At 41.3% G+C, this 26,117-nt stretch overlaps 2 protein-coding genes across 4 annotated transcripts in view; one reads left to right on the top strand and one right to left on the bottom strand.

The window, feature by feature from the left end:
• Positions 1 to 1,707: 1,707 nt before the first annotated feature.
• On the bottom strand, positions 1,708 to 5,677 carry LOC120514359 (uncharacterized protein K02A2.6-like). The gene is made up of 3 exons (XM_039734677.1): positions 5,008 to 5,677; positions 4,834 to 4,911; positions 1,708 to 4,376 (listed from the first exon to the last, which is right to left on the bottom strand). The coding sequence occupies exons 1-3, from the start codon at positions 5,675 to 5,677 to the stop codon at positions 1,708 to 1,710; spliced, it is 3,417 nt and encodes a 1,138-aa protein (XP_039590611.1).
• Positions 5,678 to 19,221: 13,544 nt separating this feature from the next.
• Positions 19,222 to 26,117, top strand: part of LOC120515114 (interferon-induced protein 44-like) — a 44,230-nt gene continuing 37,334 nt past the window's right edge. For 2 of the 3 annotated variants that reach the window (XR_005630594.1, XM_039735843.1), the window contains exon 1: positions 19,391 to 19,575. The gene's annotated coding sequence lies outside the window, so the exon portion shown is untranslated. Of the gene's footprint in view, positions 19,276 to 19,390; positions 19,576 to 26,117 lie in introns of those variants that run through there. The other variant, XM_039735844.1, reaches the window with a different exon arrangement.

The following is a 26,117-nucleotide window of genomic DNA, read 5'->3' as shown; positions in this document are numbered from 1 at the left end:
ACATCTTTACACTTTAACCGGCTTGATATTCGCTAAACCGGTGTCTTTCTTACCTTGGTGATCCGCATGAGTAAAGCTGTAATTTGATTAAAACAGCTGTACCATCAGAGCGAAGCCACGTTTCACTTAGATTTTTATTGCATTATTTTCCTATCACTAATAATATTATTGATGGAAAACATCATGTTGGTTAATGCTCTAACATTTAATAAGGCCATATTTAAGGTCTCAGAAGAGCAGAACTGAATTGTAGGAGCGTTACAGGTATTCGAGATGGAAATTAAGTTATTCGTGCTAGCGCTGCTTTGTAGTATTTTTTATTTAATCTATAGTCTGTGCAAGGATGCTAGGGGTTGCTCTGGCCCCTTAAACCCAACAGACAGATGCTCAGGACACAAAGTAAAAGCAATGAGTTTTTAATTATGTTCTTCTCATTAATTGTGCCTAAAGCACAACAGCCACAATTTCACAGGCAATAAGCATGAGTAAATCAACAATAATCACAATTCTCTCTCATCCTCACCTCCCAGCAAGCATTGTCCACCTCTGCCCAACTCTGGCTCACTTGCTGGGTTCACAGCAGTAATTTATATAGTCCTTGATCCGGAAGTGCTTTTGCTCTTCGTCCATATGACCTGCTAGCACTTCCAGGTCAGATGGAGAACTTGCTTTTTTTCTTCAGCCCAGAAGTACTTTGGAGCTTCCATCCTTGTGACCTGGGAGTACTTCCAGGCTATGGATGAGGCACAACTCCTCCAGTCCTCTTGCAGCGACCCCTATGGTACCCAGCAGCGCTGCGTTGTCAGACTCCATGTCCCATAGTGCCATGCGGGAATCCCGGGCACCGTTGCAGTCTAGGGAAGCTGCCATCTAGTGCTTGGAGGGAGGCAGAGTTGACAAGTAGTTGCCTTCTCCCATCCTTCCATTCCAGGGGTGTCCTGGCTGGCTTGAACAGGCGGCCGTCTCCCACATCTGTTTTTATAGTTTTAATAAATTGCTCATCTGGAGGTGAAATGGTAATTAAATTATTCGCATTTATGCTGCACTGTCTAGATTTGTTACATGAATTGAGGTTAGTTATTAGAGTCTTGATGCAGTGCACTTTTGAGGAAGATTGCTACAGAATTATCATGTCCTAGCAAGGCATTATGGAAAGAGTTAGGAGTAATGATACAGAGTCAAGAGAGACATCTCCTTAGAGACATTTTTGGAGAGTACCCGAGCGCTGAATCCTGACCATCCCTCTTGAAGAAATGCGGCCCCTCCCAGAAAGAAGTTCTAGTTGTGCAAAAAACCTGATGTTTGTCCCTCACAGAAGCCTTTCAACCAGATGTTTAATGTCAGCAGATGACTGTAGTACTCATTTGATCTTCTAACCAGAGGTAAGGGACCTGAGATGAAGATTCTTGCAGCCGAGGTCCTCTTCTTTGTGGCTATTATAATATCTAATGACGACACACAGGCGTGGATAGTGATTCTTAATATAGTATTTTAATAACTGTAAAATTGTGTCAGTTTCTCATTAGGTTCTCTCAGTACCACGAAAAAGACCAGAAAATCCTTTTTTTAAGAACTTCCTTTTTCCTTCGAAAATCCCACCCACTAACATTCTACAGGAAGTTATCAACAACAGGAATATCAATCAACATCAATATAAATTGAACTTGTTACTGAACATACAATACACAACACTCCTTTTCCCCAGTTTTAAATATCTTTGTAACGTCTTGGCTTAACAAGAGCTCTACGGGGTCTTAGTGACACCATAGGTTGTGGGGTCTTAACATTCACAGGTTTACCAGTTTCAGTGGTTGGTGTCACTACTGTATCATTATCTGGAGTAGATTTGGAAGAAGTTGGTATTTTTGGGCTACCAGGAGGCTGTTGAACAGTGGTAACTGGCTGCTGCATTGACTCTGGTTCGGGCACTGGTCCTTCATCTATCATCCTCTCTCGAAGCTGATCAACATGGCGACGGCAAATGTGTCCATCTTCTGTTTGCACACGGTAAGACACAGGGCCAGTTGCCTCTTGCACTACTGCCGGCATCCATTGTGGTTCTCCTACAAAATTGCGTGCATATACTGTCTGTAAGGGTCGAAATTGCCTAAACACACCCTCATGCTTTTGTGCTAGCTCCCCTTGCTTCATATGCATGTCAGCTTGAAAGTCTGGGTTAAGGCGATCCAGTGCAGTGGTCAGTCGTCTTTTCATTAGCAACTCTGCAGGACTCTTCCCTGTGGAAGAGTTGGGCATGGTGTGCTGAGATAACAAAAATCTTGCAAGGCGTGTTTGCCAATTACCAGCTATGATTCTCCGTAGAGCATCCTTTGTTGTCTGAACCATTCGCTCTGCTTGCCCATTTGAGGACGGATGATAGGGGGCTGTTGTCACATGCCGGATCCCATTTCTTTCTGTGAACTCTTTGAATTCAACAGATGTAAATGCTGCACCGTTGTCTGAGACAATAATATCTGGCAACCCATGTGTAGCAAAGATAAGGCGCAAAGTGTCGATGGCAGCGTTTGCAGACATGGAGCGTAGAAGAGACACCTCCAGCCACTTGGAATGGGAATCTACCAAAATAAAGAAGACCTTTCCTTGAAATGGTCCACCAAAATCGATGTGGATCCGAGACCAAGCCTTAGCTGGCCATTCCCAGGGGTGAAGTGGTGCCCTTGATGGTGCATGCCGCGACTGTTGACATGTTCTACAACACTTTACAGCTTTCTCTATTTGTCCGTCCATTCCTGGCCACCATACATAACTTCGAGCCAGAGCCTTCATGTGGACTATGCCAGGGTGGGAGTCATGAAGTAGTTTAAGTACATCCTCCCGTGCTAGAACAGGTACTACAACGCGGCTACCCCATAAAACACAACCCTTGTGAGTTGAGAGTTCATTCTGTCTGTTGGTAAAGGGTATGAAATCGTCACCTGGGACTTCATGGGGCCAGCCATGCAAAAGCCAGTGCAGTACACGAGACAGAACTGGATCCTTCTGAGTAAGCGCAGCAATCTGGTTACCATGAATAGGTGCATTAGGCACAGATTCCAAGAGCAGGACCTCAAGAGGAGGTGGTGTATGAGCCACAGGATTTGCTATAGGCAAGCGGCTCAAGGCATCGGCGGTTGTCAACTCTTTTCCTGGTCTGTAGCACAACTGATAGTTGTATGCACCCAACAAGAGACTCCAGCGAAGCATACGAGGCGACAAGAGCTGTGGCATGGGCTTAGAATGATGTAGGAGACCAAGGAGTGGCTTGTGGTCTGTGCAAATCGTAAACTGACGCCCCTGCAAGAACTGATGAAATTTTTTTACACCAAAAATAACAGCAAGAGCCTCCTTATCTATTTGAGCATAATTGCGTTCAGTGGCCGACAGTGTCCGTGAAGCAAAACTAATTGGGGACTCCATACCATCAGGCTCTACATGGCTCAGTACAGCTCCAAGGCCATAAGGAGAGGCATCACATACCAATACAAGAGGCTTCTTAACATCGTAGTGCACAAGCAGTCCATCTGCTTTGAGTAGTGCTTTTGCCCGCTTATAAGCTGTGTCATGGGCAGCAGCCCAGTGCCATGCCATTGACTTGTCAAGAAGTCTGTGCATTGGTTCCAGAATGGTGGCTTTGTTTGGAAGAAAACTGTAAAAATTCAAAAGTCCTAGAAATGCCTGAAGCTGTGTCTTGTTGCGGGGAGCTGGTGCATTCATGATAGCTTCCACCTTCTCACTGGTGGGATGGATGCCCTCTTTATCTACTCTGAATCCGAGAAACTCCACTTCAGTAGCAGCAAAAACACATTTTTCCTTTTGAAGTCTAAGTCCAACTTCAGAGATTCGACATAACACTTTCTCCAAACGTGTATCGTGCTCCTCTGGAGTTTTCCCAGTGATTAAAATATCATCCAGGTATGGCTGTACACCTGGAATACCTGCCAGCAAAGTATCCATAAAACGCTGGAAAATGGCAACCGCTGTAGAGACCCCAAATTGCAGCCGTTGAGCCCTGTACAGCCCCCTGTGTGTATTAATTGTTAACAGCTCAGCTGAAGGTTCATCAAGAACTAGCTGCTGGTAGGCTTGTTTAAGGTCTAATTTAGTGAAAATGACACCCCCTGCCAGTGTGGAGAACATCTCTGCAACAGTTGGTAAGGGATAAACATCAGGTTTTACTGCCGTATTAACAGTACATCTGTAATCACCACAGATTCTTAAACTTCCATCCCTTTTTGTGACAGGGACAATGGGTGTTGCCCATTTTGAGTGTCGCACTGGTATGAAAATGCCTTGCTCAACCAGATCATCTAATGCCTCATCAATCCTCTGCTTAAGAGCAAAAGGTACAGGACGAGCCTTAAAGAATTTTGGTGAAACTGTAGGGTCCACTTCAATTGAAATGGGTGGTCCTCTACACGCCCAATTTTCTGGAACACTTCTGCATACCTTTCCAGGAGAGCTGTCACATAGTGCTGCTGAATTACGTGCACCCCTGTTAATTCTATTCCAAGTGCTTCAAACCAGTCTCGTCCTAACAAGCTAGTACCCTGGCCCCGAACAACAAGAAGTGATAAGGCGGTCTTTTTGTGGCGATACACAACCTGAACTTTGATCTTACCTAGCACTTGGAGTGGGGCCTGAGACCACTGCCGCAATATACCATCTGTACGTACCAGTGGAGGTGGGTTATTTGGCCACAGGTTTTGTAAGTATCATCACTAATCAAACTACAGGCTGATCCAGAATCAACTTCCAATCTTAGTTGCTGGCCATTCAGTGAAACTGTAGTCTTATATGCGGGTTTCTTTCGGGTTATATGTTCCATTTCTGTACTATGTACCACATACTCATCCTGGGCATTCACTGTGACCATACTGGGTTCTTGTGTCTCTAATGCTGTAGTTTCTAGATCTGAAAGTAGTTGAGTAGAGCGTGCCTTTTTAAAACACACGCGAGCTAAATGTCCTCTTTTCTTACAGTAATGGCACACAGATGTGTTAAATTTACATGCTGTAGCTGTATGAGTCCCGCCACATCGGAAACACTTTCTGCCATCACTTTCTTGTAATACAGATGATCTTGTATTCTGAGCTTTATTCGATTGAATCATTTTATGTACCTCTTCCACGTCGTTAGCAGGTAGAGTCTTCTCAGTCCTCAGCATTTGCGCATTCTGGTTCACCATTTCTGCCGCTAAAGCGCGCTCCTCCGCTATTTTGAAAGTTAACTTCGGCTCCGCTAGTAGCTGACGCAGCAGTAAAGGATCGGCCACACCACAGACTATGCGGTCGCGCAGCATCTGTTCGAGTTGTTCACCAAAGTTACAATGCACTGAAAGTTTTCTCAGTTCAGCAATGAAGCATGACATACTTTGATTAGGCAGTTGCTTATAACTGTGAAAATGAAACCGTTGTACAATTTCCGATGGTGCAGGATTATAATGACGCTGGAGACACTCGACTATGTCCCTATATGGAACAGCGCATGGTGGAGTGGGGGCCAACAGCGAGCGCAAGGTGGAGTATGTTGCGGCTCCGCACACGCTTAGTAAAATTGATCTCTTCTTCTCTGGATTATCGATGTCATTTGCGTGAAAAAAGCACTCAAGCCTCTCTGCGTATTCTTCCCACACCCCGGTCTCAGCATTGAATTCGTCGATACGACCCAACGTGGCCATTGTGAAAAAGCAGTAACCAACACAGTTAATAATACCAAAACTTCGTCACCGTCTTGTCTGTCTTTCGATTCAGGGCTTCGTCTCCTCCTCTCGTGGCCAATATAATATCTAATGACGACACACAGGCGTGGATAGTGATTCTTAATATAGTATTTTAATAACTGTAAAATTGTGTCAGTTTCTCATTAGGTTCTCTCAGTACCACGAAAAAGACCAGAAAATCCTTTTTTTAAGAACTTCCTTTTTCCTTCGAAAATCCCACCCACTAACATTCTACAGGAAGTTATCAACAACAGGGATATCAATCAACATCAATATAAATTGAACTTGTTACTGAACATACAATACACAACAGCTATAATAAGTGCTGTGAAGTCTGTATAAGAATCTTCTGTATCTCACGTTGTTTTTCCCGCCGTGTATTACAATGGATCCCACTGTCCTGTTCTTCTGTCTCCAATACTATTGGTGCTCTTTTCATAACATCTTGAGCACAAGCACCGGGAAAACAAGAAACAAGATTCCTGTTTAGGTCTCGTACAAACGAATCTTCAATCACAAGTACATCACCCGAGGTCGAAGGCAAAGTAGGGGAGCAAAGAGGGTCGAACTAGTTCAGGGTGGAGATACTTGCTTTGGACGATGGAGGTGATCTAGCCTTAATCCCCTGTCTGCATAGCTGAAACAGGCAGAGTTCCTCATCGCTCCAATTATGAGGTGCGGGGGTAAAACTCACTTGGCCTTGAAAGCGAGTGGCACAGCGTGGAGTCGAGGTTGCTGAAATATGATTTGCTGTGACAATTTCAGATGTTGGGGAGGATTCTTTCAGTAGACAAGCCTTCATTTCCCTCATGTGCCTCCTTTTGGGCAGGAGTTTCTGGATCTTGTTATCGAGAGCCTGAAGTTCTTCGACAACGTGCTCCATCTCACCGTCAGCCATTGTCTGCTTCCGCTTCCTCTTTGTGTCCTGAGAGAGAGAGAGAGAGAGAGAGAGAGAGAGAGAGAGAGAGAGAGAGAGAGAGAGAGAGAGAGAGAGAAGACTCCACAACAAAAACCACATCACACAACCACTGCTAACTTGACATTTTAATAATTTCTCACTCAGGGCCAGAATCACTAAGTGAACACCTGGTAAGTATTTTGTGACTGATGTAGCCAAAGAAAAAAAATAATGGTGTCATCACTATGTAAATAGACTGATGTTTGCTTTAGGCAACTTTTTTTCATCTTACAATAATTGTCAATCTAGGTTTGTCATATTAATTGCTAAGTTATGTAATGTGGCATTAACAAGTTTCAGGAGGTCCAGACTCCGGGGGATCCCAGCAGAACCTGCCTGGTCAGTATGCACTGAACAATGAGTATTGTTTGAACATAACACATAGCAGATAGAATAGCAAACTACTTGTACTCTTATAAATTTTGATATATCCTTTTTTTTTTTTACATTACAGACTACCTTAGTACAACCATGATGGTGATGAGGAAGATGCTGGAGGAGCACACCAGCAAGCTCTCCAACATCATAATGAGACTGGACAAAATAGAAAAGACCTGCAAATTACAAATAACATATGTGTTGATGTGGAATCTCCCTTTTCTGTTCCCCTGGTGAGAGTCTCTGAAGGATATGGATTCCATGTTCTTTCAGGAGCAGAAGCTTTAAGAGAAATTTGTAATTTCGCAATACATTTCTTAGAGATTGTACAGTACAATGCAATTTTAGGTATTTGAACAGATATCCATGCTAATTTCTGTGTATGAAAGGAGGCAGGACAGTCAAAGTGTCAGTGAGGCAAATGATTCTCTGCCTAATGACAAATGCTGTTGCCCAGTTGAGAGAAAATCTCTTACAAGGACTTCGACCTGGAAAGCGTCATCCAGAGCATGGAGGTTTTTACAGCCACTAACAAGCATTAATCCTTCTGGATGCCAGAGTCAATGCATGATAAGTCTGTCTTTATTATTTAAATGGTGCTCATTATTTAACTTCTGTCTAGGTTAGTGTATTAATATTTTTTGGTTAGCTTCAGATTTTCTCTTGTAGCGGCTGGAAGTGCTGCACCTCTAAAGACACAATTCACATGCACTGCAGTGTGGGAGGAGGTAGGGTGATGAGGGAATAGGCAACAGTTGTATATAGTTAAAGCATGTTCAATAAACAGTCAGTGGTTTTTGCCTGCATTAAGAAAACGTTGTCTGGCGTGTTCTCTTTCCTTGCAGGGCACTACAGTGGTGACCCCAATGTGATTTGGACGATTCCAGAGTTAATCATGTCTGCCAACACGGTGGCATTAAAATTACTGGAGTTTTGGGAACAGCAAGCCGCAGTGTGGTTCACCCAAGCAGAGGCACAGTTTGCATTGCGAGACATTGCGCCAGATGACACGAGGTACTACTAGCTTTCAGCAGGTCTACAACATCCAGGGTAGCAAGTGCGCACTGCCCTGGCCAACGTGACCATCATTGGCTACTGAGAGTTAGCCAAGATGGCCAACAGCCTGCACTCTTCTTTGCAAAGCTATTTTCCACCTGCAATCCTCATCAGTCCCATTAGCAAGCCTGTGTTTCGTACTGTTCATCCTCCTCCTGCCGCCATACAGACAACTGACCTGTTTTTACCATTCCCGGTTCAACAAGAACACAAAGAAATGTTTAACGCAACCGGGTCAGTCAACACTATCTCATCAGAACCTGCAGACCAGCTACTCTACATAACAGGTGCCCAGTCCGGCCACCGTTTTCTATGTGAAACTGGCGCACAAGTGAGCGTGCTTCCAGCATCACCTATTGATGTGGTTTCAGGGAGAAAAGGGTCTGCTTTGGAGGCTGCTAATGGCACTAGGATCACCACCTATGGAATGCAATACACAACCTTATCTTTCAGTGGAAGCAGTTTTACTTGGACATTTGTCTTGGCCAAGTTATCCAGGCCACTGCTTTGCACAAACTTCCTGTGTGCAAATGGGTTGCTGGTTGAGGTTAAAAACCATTGTCTTGTAGATGAAAAGGACTTTGCCACCCTTCCCTGCACACTCAGCAGTATCACTACCTCTGCCCTGTACAATATGATCGTTACGACTTGCCTGCCTTCTCAACAAATTCTCCCAGCTACCAAATCTTACTTTTTCCACAGCAGAAACCAAGCATGGAGTGGAATGCTACATTTCTACTTCTGCTCCACACCCACTCCTGTCGGCAGGCCCTTGACAAGCTGGCTATTGTGAAGGCTAAAATTTGTCGACATGGAGCAGCTAGGGATTATGCACCGATCCAACAGCCCGTGGGCATCGCCCCTCCATATGGTGCCCAAAGCAGGTGGAGGTTTCCGACCATGTAGGGATTACCGCCGCCTAAACGATCACACTGACCCAGAATGCTACCCAATTCCACACATACAAGATTTCTCAGCATGGCTCTCTGGTGAAGTAATCTTTTCACAAGGTGAACCTGGTCCGTGGTTTCCACCAAGTACCTGTGCACCCAACAGACATCCCCAAAACAGCAGTCATCACACCCTTCAGATTATCTGAATTCCTACAAACACAGTTTGGTCTTAAAAACACTGTGCAAACATTCCAGAGGTTGATGGACTCAGTCCTCAGCAATTTTGACTTCTTTTGTCTACCTGGATGACATCTTGGTTGCCAGCTCCTCCAAAGAGGAGCACCTCTCCCATCTCCAAGCCTTGTTCAAGCGGCTGAACCTGAATGGGTTGATTACCAATCCTGTGGTCTATTTGGAGTGCCTGTCATAGATTTTATGGGGCATCACATTTCAAAAGAGGGTGGAAATCCTTTGCCTTCTAAAGTCTCTGCTGTCACCGATTTTGCACAACCCCACACCATACGCACCTTCTGGGTAGTCTTGTGCAATTTTTACCACCGCTTCATTCCTTGGGCAGCACTCATTATGCAACCTTTTTATGAGGCACTACAGGGCCAGTCCACAAAGTCCCCTGTCACATCGATGAGGCATTTACATTTAGAGTTGATGCGGCCATGCTCACACACCCACTGCCCAACGCTCCTCTTGCTCTTACAACTGACCCATCAGACCATGCAATGGGGGCAGTGTTTGAACAGTGGACCGATGATCCATGGCAGCCATTTGCATTTTTCAACAGACATTTATGGCCCAATGATAAATGTCAATGTCAATTTATTTATATAGCACATTTAAAACAACATAGTAATGCTGTGGCCAAAGTGCTTTATAATAATAGAATAAAAGAAAAACATACAATTAACATGAATAGCATAAATAGAAATAAAATAAATGAACATAAAATAAGATACATAATAAATAGAAATAATGTTATATAATCACAAAGAGGAAACCATCAGTATTACCAAAGGTCACGGAATGCAAGTGAACAGAAATGAGTCTTTAATCTCGTTTTGAAGTGTAGACGACTCCTTTATGTGACGAGGTGAAGAGTTCCACAGGCGAGGAGCAGCAGCAGCACAAGTCCTGTCAGTCCCCCTTAGTTTGACACTCGGTACGAGGGACAACAAGAGACAACTGGCCAGAAGATCTAAGCACTCTAGATGGCTGGTGTAAAGCACACAATTCAGATAAATAGGCAGGAGCAAGCCCATGTAAAGATTTAAAAACTAGCAACAAGATTTTAAAATCAATTTGAAAACTGACAGGCAGCAGCCAGTGTAAAGAAGCTAATATTGGAGAAACAGAATCAGACTTTCTTGCCCCAACCAGAAAGCGAGCGGCAGCATTCTGGACCAACAGTAACCTGCGTATCAGGGATTTGTTAATCCTAGAATACAGCGAGTTGCAGTAATCAAGGTAGGACAAAATAAAAGCATGAGTAGCTTTCTCAAGATCAGATAAAAAAGGCTTGACCTTACCTAAAAGACGAAGCTGGAAAAAGCAACTCTTGACTAGAGAATTTACTTGTTTCTCAAAAGAGAGGTTAATGTCAAAGATAACACCAAGATTGCAGACTTGAGGTTTGGAAAAGACAGAGAAAGAGCTGAGAAGTCCAAGACCATTTGGGCTTTAGCTGAAGGACCCGCTATAAGCACCTCCATTTTATTCTGATTTAGATCAAGAAAATTATTAGCCATCCAATGAATGCAAGTATAGAACTTTCGACTGGGAACTGCTGAGTTTATACTTGGCCATTCAACATTTTCACTTCTAGCTTGAAGGCTGGCCACTCACTGCATTTGCTGACCACAAACCACTTGTTCTTGCATTGTCCAAGATTGCCGAGCCATGGTCTATCTGACAGCAATGACACCTGGCTTATATATCAGAGTAAGCAACAGACGTCCAGCATGTCGAGGGCAAGAACAATGTGGTGGCCGACTGTCTCTCTTGGCCTGCATTAGCAGCCATACCTGTTGGAATTGACTACTCCCAGCTGGCAGCTGACCAAGCTGAGGACCCAGAGGTCCAAGTTCTTCACTTGGCAGACACCAGCCTGCAGTTGTCAAAGGTGCAGTTAGACAGCAGCACAGGTTACCCACACCCAATTGTCCCCAGCAACTGGAGACGGCGCATCTTTGACACCATACACAAATACAATTAATTCAAAAGATAAGTGAAGAATCTGCCGTGTGGAAAGGACTGAGCTACAGTCACCAGCAGTGGCCTTTGTAATGACTGTTTATGAGCTCTTTTGTAATGGAGATGGTAAATGTCGACCTCAGTAGACTCATGATAAGCTCCTTCAGAAGAATTGTGGCTTTTGTGATCGTCAGTGAGCGAGTGAGTGTGTGACCACTGGTGCCTTTCATCCGCTTCATTTTCCTGCCCGGCCCTCCATGCTGTTCAGTGCACCATCTCTCCTGCTGGTCCAGTCACGCTTGGCTCTGCTTTTACATAACACATCACCAATATACAGTATATTAACTTAGGTGTCAACTTAACGATACAGAGTAGTGTAATCATTCATCTGCCGGCCGCTACACAAGCACGTTCAGCACTATGATCAGCTGATGCTGGCACATCACTTTCAATCTCCAGATTACTTGCATCAAAATGTGTGCACGATAAGTCAGAATCCAATTCAGCAATAATACGTGTAGCACAAGTCCGGAATTTAAAACAAATGCTCATGCCCTTAGAGTCATAACTTATTACAAACAACTAGATAAAATACAACTCGTGAAACCTTCCATGAATGAAGATTAACTTCATAACATGCATTAAAACCCAACAAACAAAAAAAAAAAAAAAGTGAAATAATGAATAATAATAAACAAAAATCTATAAACAAACCAGAGGGGTATTGCACAAAAGTAGAATTAAGAAAGCCAGGATAACAGAACAGTCGCGGCTTGACCTAGTTTAATCAGTGCATCCTGGCTTAATCCGTTGCACGTTTGCTGAGCCAGGATGAGAACGCGCGGATATGTTAAGCCAGGTGTATATAGTTTGGATAAATGCGCGTTCATGGTATTCTTAAAAAGATCACGAAATCGATCACAGAATCACCGATGCAAAAATGGACAAAACCCGTGCGGCATACTTTTCGCCTAATGAGCAACAGCTTCTTATGGAAACGTATGAAGAAGTGAAACATATAATATGTAAAAAAGGCAATACAGCTGCTGTAATAAAGCAAAGAGAGAATGCCTGGCAAACAATAGCGGACCGATTGAATGCGTAAGTAGTCCAAATAACCAGTGCTCCACTGAAACCCTCATAATTACAATTCAAGGAGTTACTTGTCATTTTCAAAAATAATTGTATACTTTGCCTTAAATGTGTCCAGTGGACATGCATTTAACATGAAGAATAATTGCAAACACTTACCCACTATATGCATCTATTTGATATATTTAGTTTATTTTATGTCTCTAATGTGTTTAATCCTTTTACTCTTATCTATTTGTATGTAGGTTTTGTTTCTAATTAATTTGATGTAATCTATAATCAGATAATTTGCTCTATTTTTATCCATCTAATCTATTTTATCATTTGTATCTTTCTATTCCTCTTAAAGAACAAACATGTCTGGCCAAAAAAGGACTTGGCAGCAAGTCAAGATTAAATACAAGAATATTTTGCAGGCTGGTAAGTGACTTGTTTGCTGAGAACATAGGTGACATGTTTGCTGACATTTTATTATCTGTGCTGATTTTAGCCATAAAAAGAAAAGTCATATTACTGGTACGGGGTGGCCCTCCAACCCAAGACTTCACCCCAGCAGAGGAGCTGGCCCTGGACTCAAATAAAGGGAAGCCAGTGATTGAAGGGATCCAGGGAGGGACAGCCACTGACTCTGGCCCAGCAAGGGATACTGGCCTCTTCATACAATGTACATTATTGCCATACTACTGCGCATGGAAAATATTAAAATCCATTTATATTTTGTTATGTGGACTGTGTGACTTTGCTTTACCTTGCAGTGGCTGGTAACACTCTTACACTTTTGGATCCCCCAGACTATGATTTGCCGGTGAGTATTCTTTATTAAATCATTGGCTTTGCGTGTTCTGTCAAAAATATCAATACCAGTAATGAATATGGCAGAGGGAAGCCACATCTACAGCAGTGGAGTGCACTTCTGCCGATGATGAGACCGTGTCGTTGGACTCTAGAAGGCTCGAGGTATCATGTCAATTTTGTGGAAATGGACACATTTTTAAGTTTATAATAGATAAGAAGTCAGGGAAGTGGTACTAATAGAAAATATCATTTGTTAAAGGATCCTGACATTGGGCAGTCTGATAAGCAGCCTGGTAACATAGTGAGTATTGCCTAAAGTAAATTTACATTATGCAAAAATTGTGCTATGCTAACAAAAAGGTGTTCACAGAATTCACAAACTGTCAGACATCTCTACACAACACATCTTAAGAGACAGATCGAGCTTTCAGAAGTCAAGATTGATGTGAACAAAAGAAAGCTGCAGGACATGGACCTTGACATGCAAATTAAACGCAAGACACTGAGGAAACTAGAACTGGAAATCCAGAAACTACAAACAGAAGTAAGTGACTTCAGTTCATACTGTAACCATGACTGTAACCCAATGTATTAATCATCATAATTTGTTCTGTCCACAGCTCCAAGCTGACAAGTGATAACAGCAAAATAATAAAAGAAAAATATTCCAAAACCATTGTGGTCTTCTACAATTTTTATGACTGTCAGGTACACTTTATAGTGATCGATCCAGTGAAGTGGAACTAGAATTTGGGAAGATAACCACAGTGTGTGCTACTGATGCCAAATAAAATGCATGTACACATGAAAAGTTATATAGCCTACATTATCCTTTATTAAGGGATGGGCTAAATCAAAACTAAATTAACTGAAATAATTTGCAATGTATTGTTCTCTAACAAGTCTACCATTTCTGTTATCTGGGAATATGGCAGCATTGTCCCAATCAACATCCAAAGCAACTCTGGGAGCCCTTTCTTTTCTTAGGCTGGCAATATTGTGCAGCACTGTGCAGGCAACAGTCACGTCGCATGCTCTGTCTGGGAAGACCCTCAGGTGGTGCAGGCACTGAAATCGGGATTTCAGGAGGCCGAAGGTCATTTCAATTCGAGCCCTGGTTTTGGCATGGGCATGGTTGTAAGCTTGCTGTGCTGGGGTTTGGGGGTCTGTAAGGGGAGTCATCAGAAATGTCTCACAGGCATAACCTTTGTCCCCCAGCAGCACACCAGAGAACTCACCTGTGAATACAAAACATAATTCTTACAAGTACTGTACTCTTGCTGTTCAAGGTGCTTAAAAAATGGGGTGGTTTACCTAGAGAGAGTCTCTGGTAAATTCTACTGGCCGAAAGATTCTGGAGTCGTGGACTGAGCCAGGCCACTTTGCCTCTAAATTTGTGATAAGGCAGTCAGCATCACAGATCATCTGTAACAATATATAGCCTATTAAGGTAATTTAATGCACAGAATAATTATGTAGCTGACAGTAACCATTACTTATTCTTACCTGAACATTGACACTGTGGAAGGATTTCCTGTTCACATAATCTCCCTCATGTGCCCCTGAGGGGCGTTGGATACGAATATGGGTGCAATCCACTGTACCAATTACATTAGGAAAAGCTATAACACAAAACAATGACTGTCATACTGTGACTGTGCTAATGTAACATTTTGTAGTAATCTGTTATTATTCATGTTACCTGCAATCTTGTAGAACTCCTCCTTGATGTGGATGAATCTTCTGTGGCCAGGAAGGTGATAAATATGTGCACAAGAGATTTCAATGCCAGACTTACTTTTCTTATTGTGCGGCAAATAGTGGCTTTATTGAGGTTTTCTGCATCACCGACAGAATACAGAAACATGCCACTTGCAAAGAATCGCAGTGCTATGCAGACCATCTGTGGGACAGTGAGAGCATGGCTCCGTGCGGTCCTGTGCTGTATGTTTGGACCCAGCAGCCTACACAAATATCTGATGCCATCACTTGAGAATCTGTACCTCTCAGTCAGATATTCGTCTGAAAAGGCCAATGGGTCTGCCCTATCTCGGAAGACTCTTTCATGCCTGAATGCTCGTCTGAGTATTAAAACTTCCTCATCAACTACATCATTCAACAAAGGGCAAGCCATTGTGGATAGGAAACACACAAATCTTTAGTCTATATATACTACGTATTGACCTCGTTACGGACTTAATTGAAACCACATTTGCAAATTGAGGAGCCATTTCTTATTATCTCATCAACTGCAATAAAATATAATATATTGATATTTTTTATCATTCAACAATACATTTCTACTGTATACTTGCATATATAGATATACATAGTCTATATTCTATTTCTCATATTGTATAGTATAGTTCTTTTGCACTGTGTTGGCATTCATTGTGGACAGCAAAGTAATAATTGCTCAGGAAAATGTGCTTTCCTCACTGGGTGTTTTAAATCTCTTTAAATCTCGAATAATATATATATTCATCAAACCTCTGACAGTGAAATGAACAGCAGTTTTCAATAATAACTAAAATGACAGTACGCATAAATAAATGAATGACAGTATATCTAGTTTTTTAATGCAGGACCATGAAATGACTAAAACACATTAATATCTAGTAGGATTTAGGGAGGAACTAGCCGATAAATCACTAAGATTAATCTTAGCCTGGTTGTTAGCCTGCTCTGGAGCAGGCTAGCTGCAAAGTGTAAATCTCCATAGTAACTTAATGTAGATTAATTTAGCCTCCCTTCATGCAACCGAGTCAGGGCTAAATTCAGCCCGGATAAGCAGAAAATCCCAGCTTAATTCTTTATCTTGGTTTTGTGCAATACCCCCCCAGTGCGACAATAACACAAAGCAAGTCGATCTAACAATACAATTTGAAAAGAGTAAATAAAAAACGTGACAAGCCCCATAAAAACAAAAAAAAACTTACAACATCTTGATTCTTAATATACACCCAAAGAGAACAAATACTTCAAATTCGCCATAAAAGTCCCGTTAAAATAATAAAAACCTACCATAAAAAAAACAAAACTTTTACGACATGGATTTCACTTCCTTACTGCGAACACGCAATTCACCGTTGCTCTCCTCACACACCTGCCATGGGCCTGCTTCTGGGCCAACAGGTGGGTGAATTAGTCTCTTAAAGAAGACATTCACCTTATTCACAAACCACCTGGGGGCTGTTCCACGAAGCGAGCTTATAAAATCGAGGATTATTTGTAATCGCCTCGCTTGAGTTAGCCTAACAGTTCACTTCAGGCTCATTGAGTTCCACGAACAAAATTCAGGTGTATTTAATCTCCGCTAATTCAAGCCAAGCTTGATAAGCGAGGCTCGTGCGCGTCCACGCGATATAAAAGGCAGCCTTGTTAATCGATGCTGGATAAGTAAGAATGGAAACTAAGGAAAGAGCTGCGTTTTTTTCGCAGGCGGAGCAAGAATTATTATTACAAGCCTATGAGGACTACAAAGCTATAATAACTAGAAAGGGGAACACGAGCTGTATTATCAAAGCTCGTGAGGCTGCATGGCAGAAAATAGCTGACAAGTTAAATGCGTAAGAACATGATTTTAGTAACTGTTGTGTTAAGGATGTCAAACTATTTAACACCTAAATGAGAACAGTTTCAAGCCTTCAAAATGTATAGTCATTAAAATTTCCTTTTACATATGCATTTTGTTACCAGTTGTAAGGTACTTTAAGGTTATTTTAACACATTGATAAACAGGACAGCATGTTAATTATATGGGTTCATCTTGGATAAAAAGTGATATATAATTGTAATTATTAATATAATTATTAATAATGCTTGGTTTCAGGAGCAACATGAGTGGAACGAAAAGGTCCTGGCAGCAAGTGAAGAATGCGTCATTATTGGCATACACTCCTGCTGCAGTATTGCCACATTATGCCAAACTGCACAGGCTACTACAATGTCACACGCTCTGTCTGGTGTAACTCTGAGATGCCGCAGGCAGTTAAACCTGGATTTTAACTGTCCAAATGTCATTTCAATGCGTGCCCTTGTCTTACAATGGGCATGGCTGAAATGTCTTTCTGCTTGTGTTGCAGGATCTGTATATGGTGTGAGAAGAAACGGTAAACATGGGTATCCTCTGTCACCAAGCAGCACACCAGGAAAAATTCCTATAATGGAAAGTAGACACATTAGACTGTAGTATAATAAACTATAGTATATTTGTGAATTTTAGTTGACTTGCCTTGTCTGAGGCTTTGAGCCAGTGAAGGCTCGAAAAATTCTGGCATCATGTACTGATCCTGGCCATTTTGCCACAATGTTTGAAATTAGATGTTCAGCAGTGCATACCATCTGAAACATTTTAGGAAATGGTAATGACATACATTGCTAATGTTGGACGACTACACTTTCACCTCTTGTATATAAATGTGAGATATTATCAGTACTTACCTGTACATTAATACTGTGATATGATTTGCGGTTTATGTAATCAGGCTCTGTTGGACCTGCTGGAGCCTTTATCCTCACGTGTGTACAGTCAAATGCTCCAATGACGTTAGGAAAGCCTGACAAATTAAATTCAGTTACTTATCAGGTAATGATTTATGTGCTGTAAATGAGTAGATGTTTAAAGATTAAGCACCATTAATTCCAAAGAAAGTTTCCTTAATGGCAAGAATTCCTCGGTGGCCAGGAAAGGTAATGAATATATTTAAAAAGGACTTTAATGCAACGCAAACCTTCCTGATTTCACGGCACACTGTAGCTTTGCTTAAATGTTCAGCATCCCCCACACTGTACAGAAATGAACCACTGGCAAAATAACGCAAAGCGATACACAAAGACTGTGCAACCGTAAGGGCTTTAGAGCGACGTGTGTTTTTAGAAATGTAAGGTTCCAATAACTGACACAAATATGCAATACTGTGTCTACTAAATCTATAGCGCTCGTATAAATAATCATCCGCAAAATGCAACGGATCTATCCTGGGCCGAAGTAATTGTGGAACCTGTTGCCTTAAAGCTCTACGAATGAGCCTCACTCCATCATCAACTGGATTATGAATAAATGGGCACGCCATGGTTATTCTTGTAAAAGCCTTCAATGCACTCCTTGTCATTTTATACTTTCTAAGTAATTAGAATCGCCTGCATGTAATCTGTAATAATTTTATATTGGAGGGTCGATGTGTGCGAAACAGCAGCAGAATAATCCCAGCCCCGCAGAATGTCGTGCTGTGACATCACATGGCTTGTCCAATCATATTCATCAAGCTAAAATAAGCTTCACAACTAACCTGCCACGGAGCAGGCTGGTCCAATAGCATATGTTGGCATAGTAATTAAGCGGAGCTTCAGGTTAGCCTCGTTCGTGGAACAGCCCCCTGTACTATTAGGCCATCCATCTTTATTAATCACACATATCACAAAACGATCTGGAGTATTTTGCTTTGCGCATTTGCTTCACCCTAACCCTAATTTCTTTCTCCAAATCCGCCTTTAGCTCCGATGGCTGATGCCTGCGTAAAGACGGGTCCGGCGGCCAGCAGCTGCTCTGTTGTGCATTTCTGCTGGCAGCCGAAAGAAAATATTCAGCCTTCAAACAGTTAAGCCTCAAATGACACGTGATTCCCTTTTTTACAACAAACACATCGGTTATCGTGCAATAACATTAGAAATACGAAGGGCAAATAAGCTGCCTCGTGCAGTGGCTTGCTTTGTTTGTTTTTTTTTTTCAAAACTCTTCCACATATCCTATAAATATCGTAAATATTGCCCCCTTAACTTTTCCAGCAGTGTTAGCAGACTTAATCTTGCAGCCAAGTGTTACATTTAGGATTGGCAGGTGATAATGTCTCCTCCGACAAATCGTTTAGCTCTGCAGATTCTGGGTTTGGACCTGCCTCCTAAGAGTGTGCTTGTTTGCACCTTCACCATTTGTTCTTGGTTACCCAGGTCTGCATCATTCCTTCTCCCTAAAAGCATGTATTTTAAATGAATTAATAACTCAGTAGTGTTGACCCGTTGTGACTGCAGATATGTGCGGGCATCGTGATGGACTGATGCACCTTCCAGAGTTCGTTCCTGACTTACACCCGATACTATAGAAAGAGGATCCGTCCTGTGTTATTGGATCAATATCGATTGGAATGTGAATATATGGATGATCTGTGCAGAAGTTCTGTGTAAGTAAAACAAACAAAAAATAAATATATCACACAATCAATCAGCCACATTTTAACAACTCCCACAATGTGTGTCCCTACTTGGCAAGTTTTGCTTCTTGGTTGCAACCAGTCGTCCACCGCCCCAGTCCTTTCTTTCTGGTCTCTTTTCTGTGATTTATTAGATCGGAAGAATATGTAACCTGAGTCTTTTCCCGAAACCTTAATTTGATCAGGACTTTCAGTTTCATTCTGGAGAAGCGTCATCGCACAGTCTTAGCACTTGGACGAGCGACAGAGGAGCAGCCGAGAAGCGAATCTGTGAGTAGACGGGGGTTTTAATGGTGTCCAGTTTGGGATAAGCGTCTTTTAGCTATCGAGTACTGTTGAAAAAATAGTTGATCATACGCGCGCTTCTGCGACTGATTTCAGATACTTGAGTCAAATCGTGGAGAATTTCTCGGTGACCCAACAGCAGAGGTACTGGGTAGATTCGCAGAGTTTCTGTGGTTCCCATTGAATCTGCAGGAGAATTACAAGCGAAAAACCTGGCAGCTGACACTTCATCCAAATAACAGACGAAAAACAGTCGACTGACCGGGAAATGGTGAAAATATCTCGTTAAAAAGTGTGGTAAACGTTTAACAATCTGCAGTTTAGGGTGCCAGTATACTAGTCGGTCTGGTTAGACAAATGCAGAACCGTTAGCTTTTTACGAAAGAAGCGCCGGTGTTGTGTGTGGGCCGCTCGATCGTCCGTGGTTTTGGTGTGCGAGGCGAGGAGGCGGAGGGCGTCGTTGTGAGGACTCCAGGTGCGTATCACAGGAGGTGACAAAGTGACGTCTGAATTCTGTTGGTAACGGAGCCCAGAGGAAAATAATGATAACTTTTAAAATAGGCTATAACACTAAGATGCAGAGCTTTTTTTCTTCCTTTCTTCCAAAACAAAAATGCCATTAGCTTACCCTTGTATACACACCCTTAATCAGTATATTTTACTTACTATTAAAACTCCCAACAAAAACTCTTTCACTTTTAAATTTACAGGGACGCACTTACGCCGTGCTTCTGTGGCCACACAGCGCCTGTCGTTTTCTGTGAAATCCTTTCAGCATCAACACGTTTAAAATGAGACGTGACAGACAGGTGCTGGGCCAATTCAACTCCAGCGTCCCCTGGCAGAAATGGCAATCAAATCCAAATCATATTCTCTTAGAAAAAAATAATTAGGAAGCAAAGAACACGAAGGAACCTCGGATAGTTGGAAACAATGTTCGGTTCTTTTAAGGCGTACAGACCAGAATATGTCATGAGGAGGCGTTTGTATTCACTACATATACACGATCGTTTTACGGTTTGTTTGTTTTTTTGGTCACTGAAAAAAATGGCATGTCAAATTAAAATAAAAGATATGTACATCGGTTGCACATAATCAAATTGTTTTTATCAAAAATAATTTAATCATGCTTAATGCACTAAATTAATATATCCAGAAACAACATGATACTTTTATATAAAGTGAGTGAAACTTTTTCATTCTCTGTTAAATTAATTATATTATGTTAAATGAACACGTCAATAAAGCAGAATATTTTAGGAATTGTTTTATAAACTTTTTTAAAAATGCACCTCACCTCATCTACTTATCAATAACCTTTTTAGGTTGTCAATTATACTTGTTCCAATATCATTTTATAGTTTGCATGTTCAAAGTTATTAATAAGAAATAAAAAGGTTTGCTTATACCAAAACTAGTTTATTTGGTAAAAACAATACAAATTAAGAAAAAAACAAAAAATTAGCATTCAAAAGCTGAAATGTACAACAGTTGTACTAAAACACTGTTTCTTTGGCTGTGCCAGAATGCCATGTCAATGTATAACTAAATATGAACACAAAATGCACCTTGGATAGAGTGTTATATTATAAAATACATTTATTTATATGCATGTAACTGTATATATTATAGAATAAATGTTAAATATTATTAAAATTTAATATAATTAAAATAGCTGCTTGCCACCTTCTTTCACAAAATATTTTTTTATTTTCAAACAAGCAAATTCAGCAACAGCCTTGTATTATTATATTTGGTTGTGTTATTGATTTGTCTGTATGTATTAATAGTATTTATCTAGTTGAGCGATGCTATGATAATATTAATGAACAGCAATGCTGTAAGTAGTTGACCAGTAACGACAGTCAGAACTTTTTATTTTTTTAAGTACGTAAACGTACCCGTACTAAGCGAGTAAATCTGGACAACTTAATAGTACATTTACTGACTTGTGATGGTCGTTAGTGAGCATAGTTTGACAAAACATTAAAATAGAATACAAGGAAAAACGCCAAACCAAGTAATGTTAGCCTGTGTGATTAAGTGTTTTAAACGAATATCTGAATATTTCTTGTGTTTGTTTCTTTTTTTTTAATTTTTATTTCACTAACCTTTTGCTCTTAACCGGCGACAATGACTCAAACCCACAACCTATTGCTTCTTTGAAAGTCATGTGACTTTACAGCCAAGTCATCCGAGCACCACTGACGATGAATCCTCTTGGTGTATTAATATACGGTGAGGACTAAATAGAACTATTTTGACTTCTACCTAAATGACTGAGATTAGTATACTGTACATCCCACAAGATTCAATAAATTAAACATGATCGAGTTATGTGGAACAAAATTGGAACGTGAACAATACATGCAATATAAAGAAAATACATTTTTGTAAATGTAACAACCTGCCGTTTCCCTTTTTTCAGTGTAGTTCCCAATAGCGTGACATGCAACAGAGAACAGATAAAGTTCAACATAGGCAAGCCTCAAGCTGTAACGACTACAACCAAGTCAAGTTAAGTGACTTTATGTATTGAAATGAGTTCTTTCACCAGTGTCTGCAGTTAATCACATTACAATAATGTCTGACGTATACATAAACAGAGAACAGACTCCCTCGTATTAACAATTCTTAATAAGAAGTAAGAGCAATTGGTACATAAAATAATTTCTTTACTTTGAAGTAATTTGCATTTCAGTTTTCATTTTGAAAGGCTATGTCACTTCAAAGTATCCATCTATTCATTTTACAAACCTGTGATATCCTGAGTAGGGTTATAGGTTACTGGATCCTCTCCCAACAAGAAATGGGCACTGGGGTGCCAGTCCGTTGCAAAGTCAACACACCACACACACCCACCCACACTATAGAGCTAGTCTACCAATGCCAATCCACCTAACCTGCATGTCTTTTGGACTGTGGGAGGAAACCAGCGCACCCTGAGAAAACCCTCATGGACATGGGGAGACCCAGGACTTGAACCCCAGTCTCCTTGTTGCCTCCTCCTACAGCCCTGGAATGAGCCTAGTTGTTCTTCTCTGGACTTTATCTAGGTTAAAGGTGAGGTTTATAAGAATATGGTAAGACCAGCAATGATGCATGGAGCTGAGACATGGGCAGTAAAGATAGCACAGCAAGAAAATTTAGATGTGGGAGAAATGGGAATGTTGAGAAGGATCTGTGGAGTTACAAAACAATCAGGGGTACAATCAAAGCTGGGGTGATATCAAAGAAACTACAGGAAAGTAGGCTGAAATGGTATGGACATGTGATGAGGAGAGAGACACAAGGAATATGTGGGCAAAAAAGTGATGGGAATGGAAGGACAATGGGAATAGAAAGTGAGGGAGGCCAAAAAAGAGATGGATGGATAAAGTAAAAGAAGAACTGAAGGAAAAGGGCCTGACTGGCAAGGAGTTACGATACCCAGCTGTGTGGAGAAGGTCAATCAGGAACATTGACCCCCACATAGAAGAAAGTAAAGATTAAGAGGTAGAAGAAGATGTCTAGTCAACAAAAGTTATAGTTACAGTGTTCCCACAGGACACATAGTTGGAACAATGACACATCAGTCATAGTATTGCTGTTGTCCCCCAACATGATGATTAGTCCCAGTGACTAATGCAGGTATGGAGTACTTAGAGTATGTTAATAGAATGCAATAAATGTGGTGATATAAAGTGAGACTTTGTAAGTCACTTATCTTAAGTCATCAATAAGCAAGTCTTAAGTCAAGTCATTTTTTTAAATATTGTTAGGCAAGTCATAAGTCAGAAAAACTAAGACTTCAGCCCAATCTGAGTCAAGTCACGTGGCTTTAGTCACCTACCACTTGCATGCAGCCTTCCAAGTTTAAATGATCGTTACTAGAGGGGAACCGAATGATTAGCTTGCGATATCCCAAATTCAGATCTGGGCTGTTATGTCATACTTAAGATCATTGTTACTTAGCCAGTGTTCCCCAAAACTCTTTGTAACTAAAGTAATACGTAATCCTGTACATACTGTAAATTAATGACTGAACAAACCCACTTGTTATTTTTATTGTCATTCTGTATTTGGACTGTTACCTGCAATTCTGTCATGCAGAGACTGAGGTTGTTCTAAGTGGGCCACAAAAACCACGCTGACAGCTTAAATTAGACAACATAATACTACTACTACTATTAATAATAATGAAAAAATATAATAATAGGTAAATGTTGAAATATAAATATTTAACTATAATGTAGGCTATAAATTAGATCTATACATTTGTATCTTTAAAACCTGTAGACAATTAGAGTACATAATGAGTTAAAAAACCAGACTTGTTATGTAATCAGTCACATTCTTTACTGTTGTGTGTGATTTGTTGCACAACATTGCAGTGTATGTTGGCATACCACTTCCTCAAGAGCAACTGCAAGTAGAGGAAGACAACGATGAAGTGGTGGCAGAGAGGAAGGAGGGATAGCAGGCCACAGGACACATCATAAGAAATTTGTTTGACTTTCTACAGTTAAATTCATCTTGAGATGTCTGCAGCGTGGATTAATGGTGCCTCCAGCAATTCAATTCAACCCCGGTTTTGTTCTTCTATAGACGATTGCTTGTTGTTATTTTTTTTTTTTTTTTTGTGTTGTTGTGACTTATTCATGATTCTTTAATTCCCTTCTTCTCCTCTTCTGAGGAGACTGGATTCTCCTGGAATATTTGGCTGTGTCTGGGTAGGGGTTCTTTTCTATTATACATTTATTAATTGTTTACCTGCTGAAATTTAGCCCTTAATAAATAAAAAAAGTTGATCACAAAAAAAGAAATGTACTTAACCAATCTACTTTTATTTTATAATGCTTAGAATGTTTGTAGTGTTTATTTGACAATGTGAACAGCAAATACACATATTCACACAATTTAACCTATGTCTTTATATTTAATGTGCAGAAAATACTACAGAAAGTGTCTGATAGTCCAAAACAAGAACAAAGGCAGGTAGAATATGTAAATATGACAGGAAAAAACATAAAACCTTCAACGCACTGCACCTAGTTAATCTGGTGCATGTACAGTGCTTCCGGAAAGTATTCACAGCACATCACTTTTTCCACATTTTGTTATGTCACAGCCTTATTCCAAAATGGATTCAATTCATTTTTTTCCTCAGAATTCTACACACAACACCCCATAATGACAACGTGAAAAAAGTTTACTTGAGGTTTTTTCAAATTTATTAAAAATAAAAAACTGAGAAGTCACATGTACATAAGTATTCACAGCCTTTGCTCAATACTTTGTCGATGCACCTTTGGCAGCAATTACAGCCTCAAGTCTTTCTGAATATGATGCCACAAGCTTGGCACACCTATCCTTGGCCAGTTTCACCCATTCCTCTTTGCAGAACCTCTCAAGCTCCATCAGGTTGGATGGGAAGCATTGGTGCACAGCCATTTTAAGATCTCTCCAGAGATGTTCAATCAGATTCAAGTCTGGGCCACTGAAGGACATTCACAGAGTTGTCCTGAAGCCACTCCTTTGATATCTTGGCTGTGTGCTTAGGGTCGTTGTCCTGCTGAAAGATGAACCGTCGCCCCAGTCTGAGGTCAAGAGCGCTCTGGAGCAGGTTTTCATCCAGGATGTATCTGTACATTGCTGCAGTCATCTTTCCCTTTATCCTGACTAGTCTCCCAGTTCCTGCCCCACACAGCATGATGCTGCCACCACCATGCTTCACTGCAGGGATGGTATTGGCCTGGTGATGAGCGGTGCCTGGTTTCCTCCAAACGTGACGCCTGGCATTCACACCAAAGAGTTCAATCTTTGTCTCACCAGACCAGAGAATTTTGTTTCTCATGGTCTGAGAGTCCTTCAGGTGCCTTTTGACAGACTCCAGGTGGGCTGCCATGTGCCTTTTACTAAGGAGTGGCTTCCGTTTGGCCACTCTACCATACAGGCCTGATTGGTGGATTGCTGCAGAGATGGTTGTCCTTCTGGTAGGTTCTCCTCTCTCCACAGAGGACCTCTAGAGCTCTGGCAGAGTGACCATTGGGTTCTTGGTCACCTCCCTGACTAAGGCCCTTCTCCCCCGATTGCTCAGTTTAAATGGCCGGCCAGCTCTAGGAAGAGTCCTGGTGGTTTTGAACTTCTTCCACTTACGGATGACGGAGGCCACTGTGCGCATTGGGACCTTCAAAGCAGCAGAAATTTTTCTGTAACCTTCCCCAGATTTGTGCCTCGAGGGAATCCTGTCTCGGAGGTCTACAGACAATTCCTTTGACTTCATGCTTGGTTTGTGCTCTGACATGAACTGTCAACTGTGGGACCTTCTATAGACAGGTGTGTGCCTTTCAAATCATGTCCAGTCAACTGAATTTATCACAGGTGGACTCCAATGAAGCTGCAGAAACATCTCAAGGATGATCAGGGGAAACGGGATGCACCTGAGCCCAATTTGGAGCTTCATGGCAAAGGCTGTGAATACTTATGTACATGTGATTTCTCATTTTTTTATTTTTAATAAATTTGCAAAAACCTCAAGTAAACTT

This window comes from Polypterus senegalus, chromosome 14, assembly GCF_016835505.1.
Source record: "Polypterus senegalus isolate Bchr_013 chromosome 14, ASM1683550v1, whole genome shotgun sequence".
In the NCBI taxonomy this organism is placed as follows: domain Eukaryota; kingdom Metazoa; phylum Chordata; class Cladistia; order Polypteriformes; family Polypteridae; genus Polypterus; species Polypterus senegalus.
Note: the sequence above shows the minus strand (reverse complement) of the source record. Positions and strands in the feature narration are given on the sequence as shown.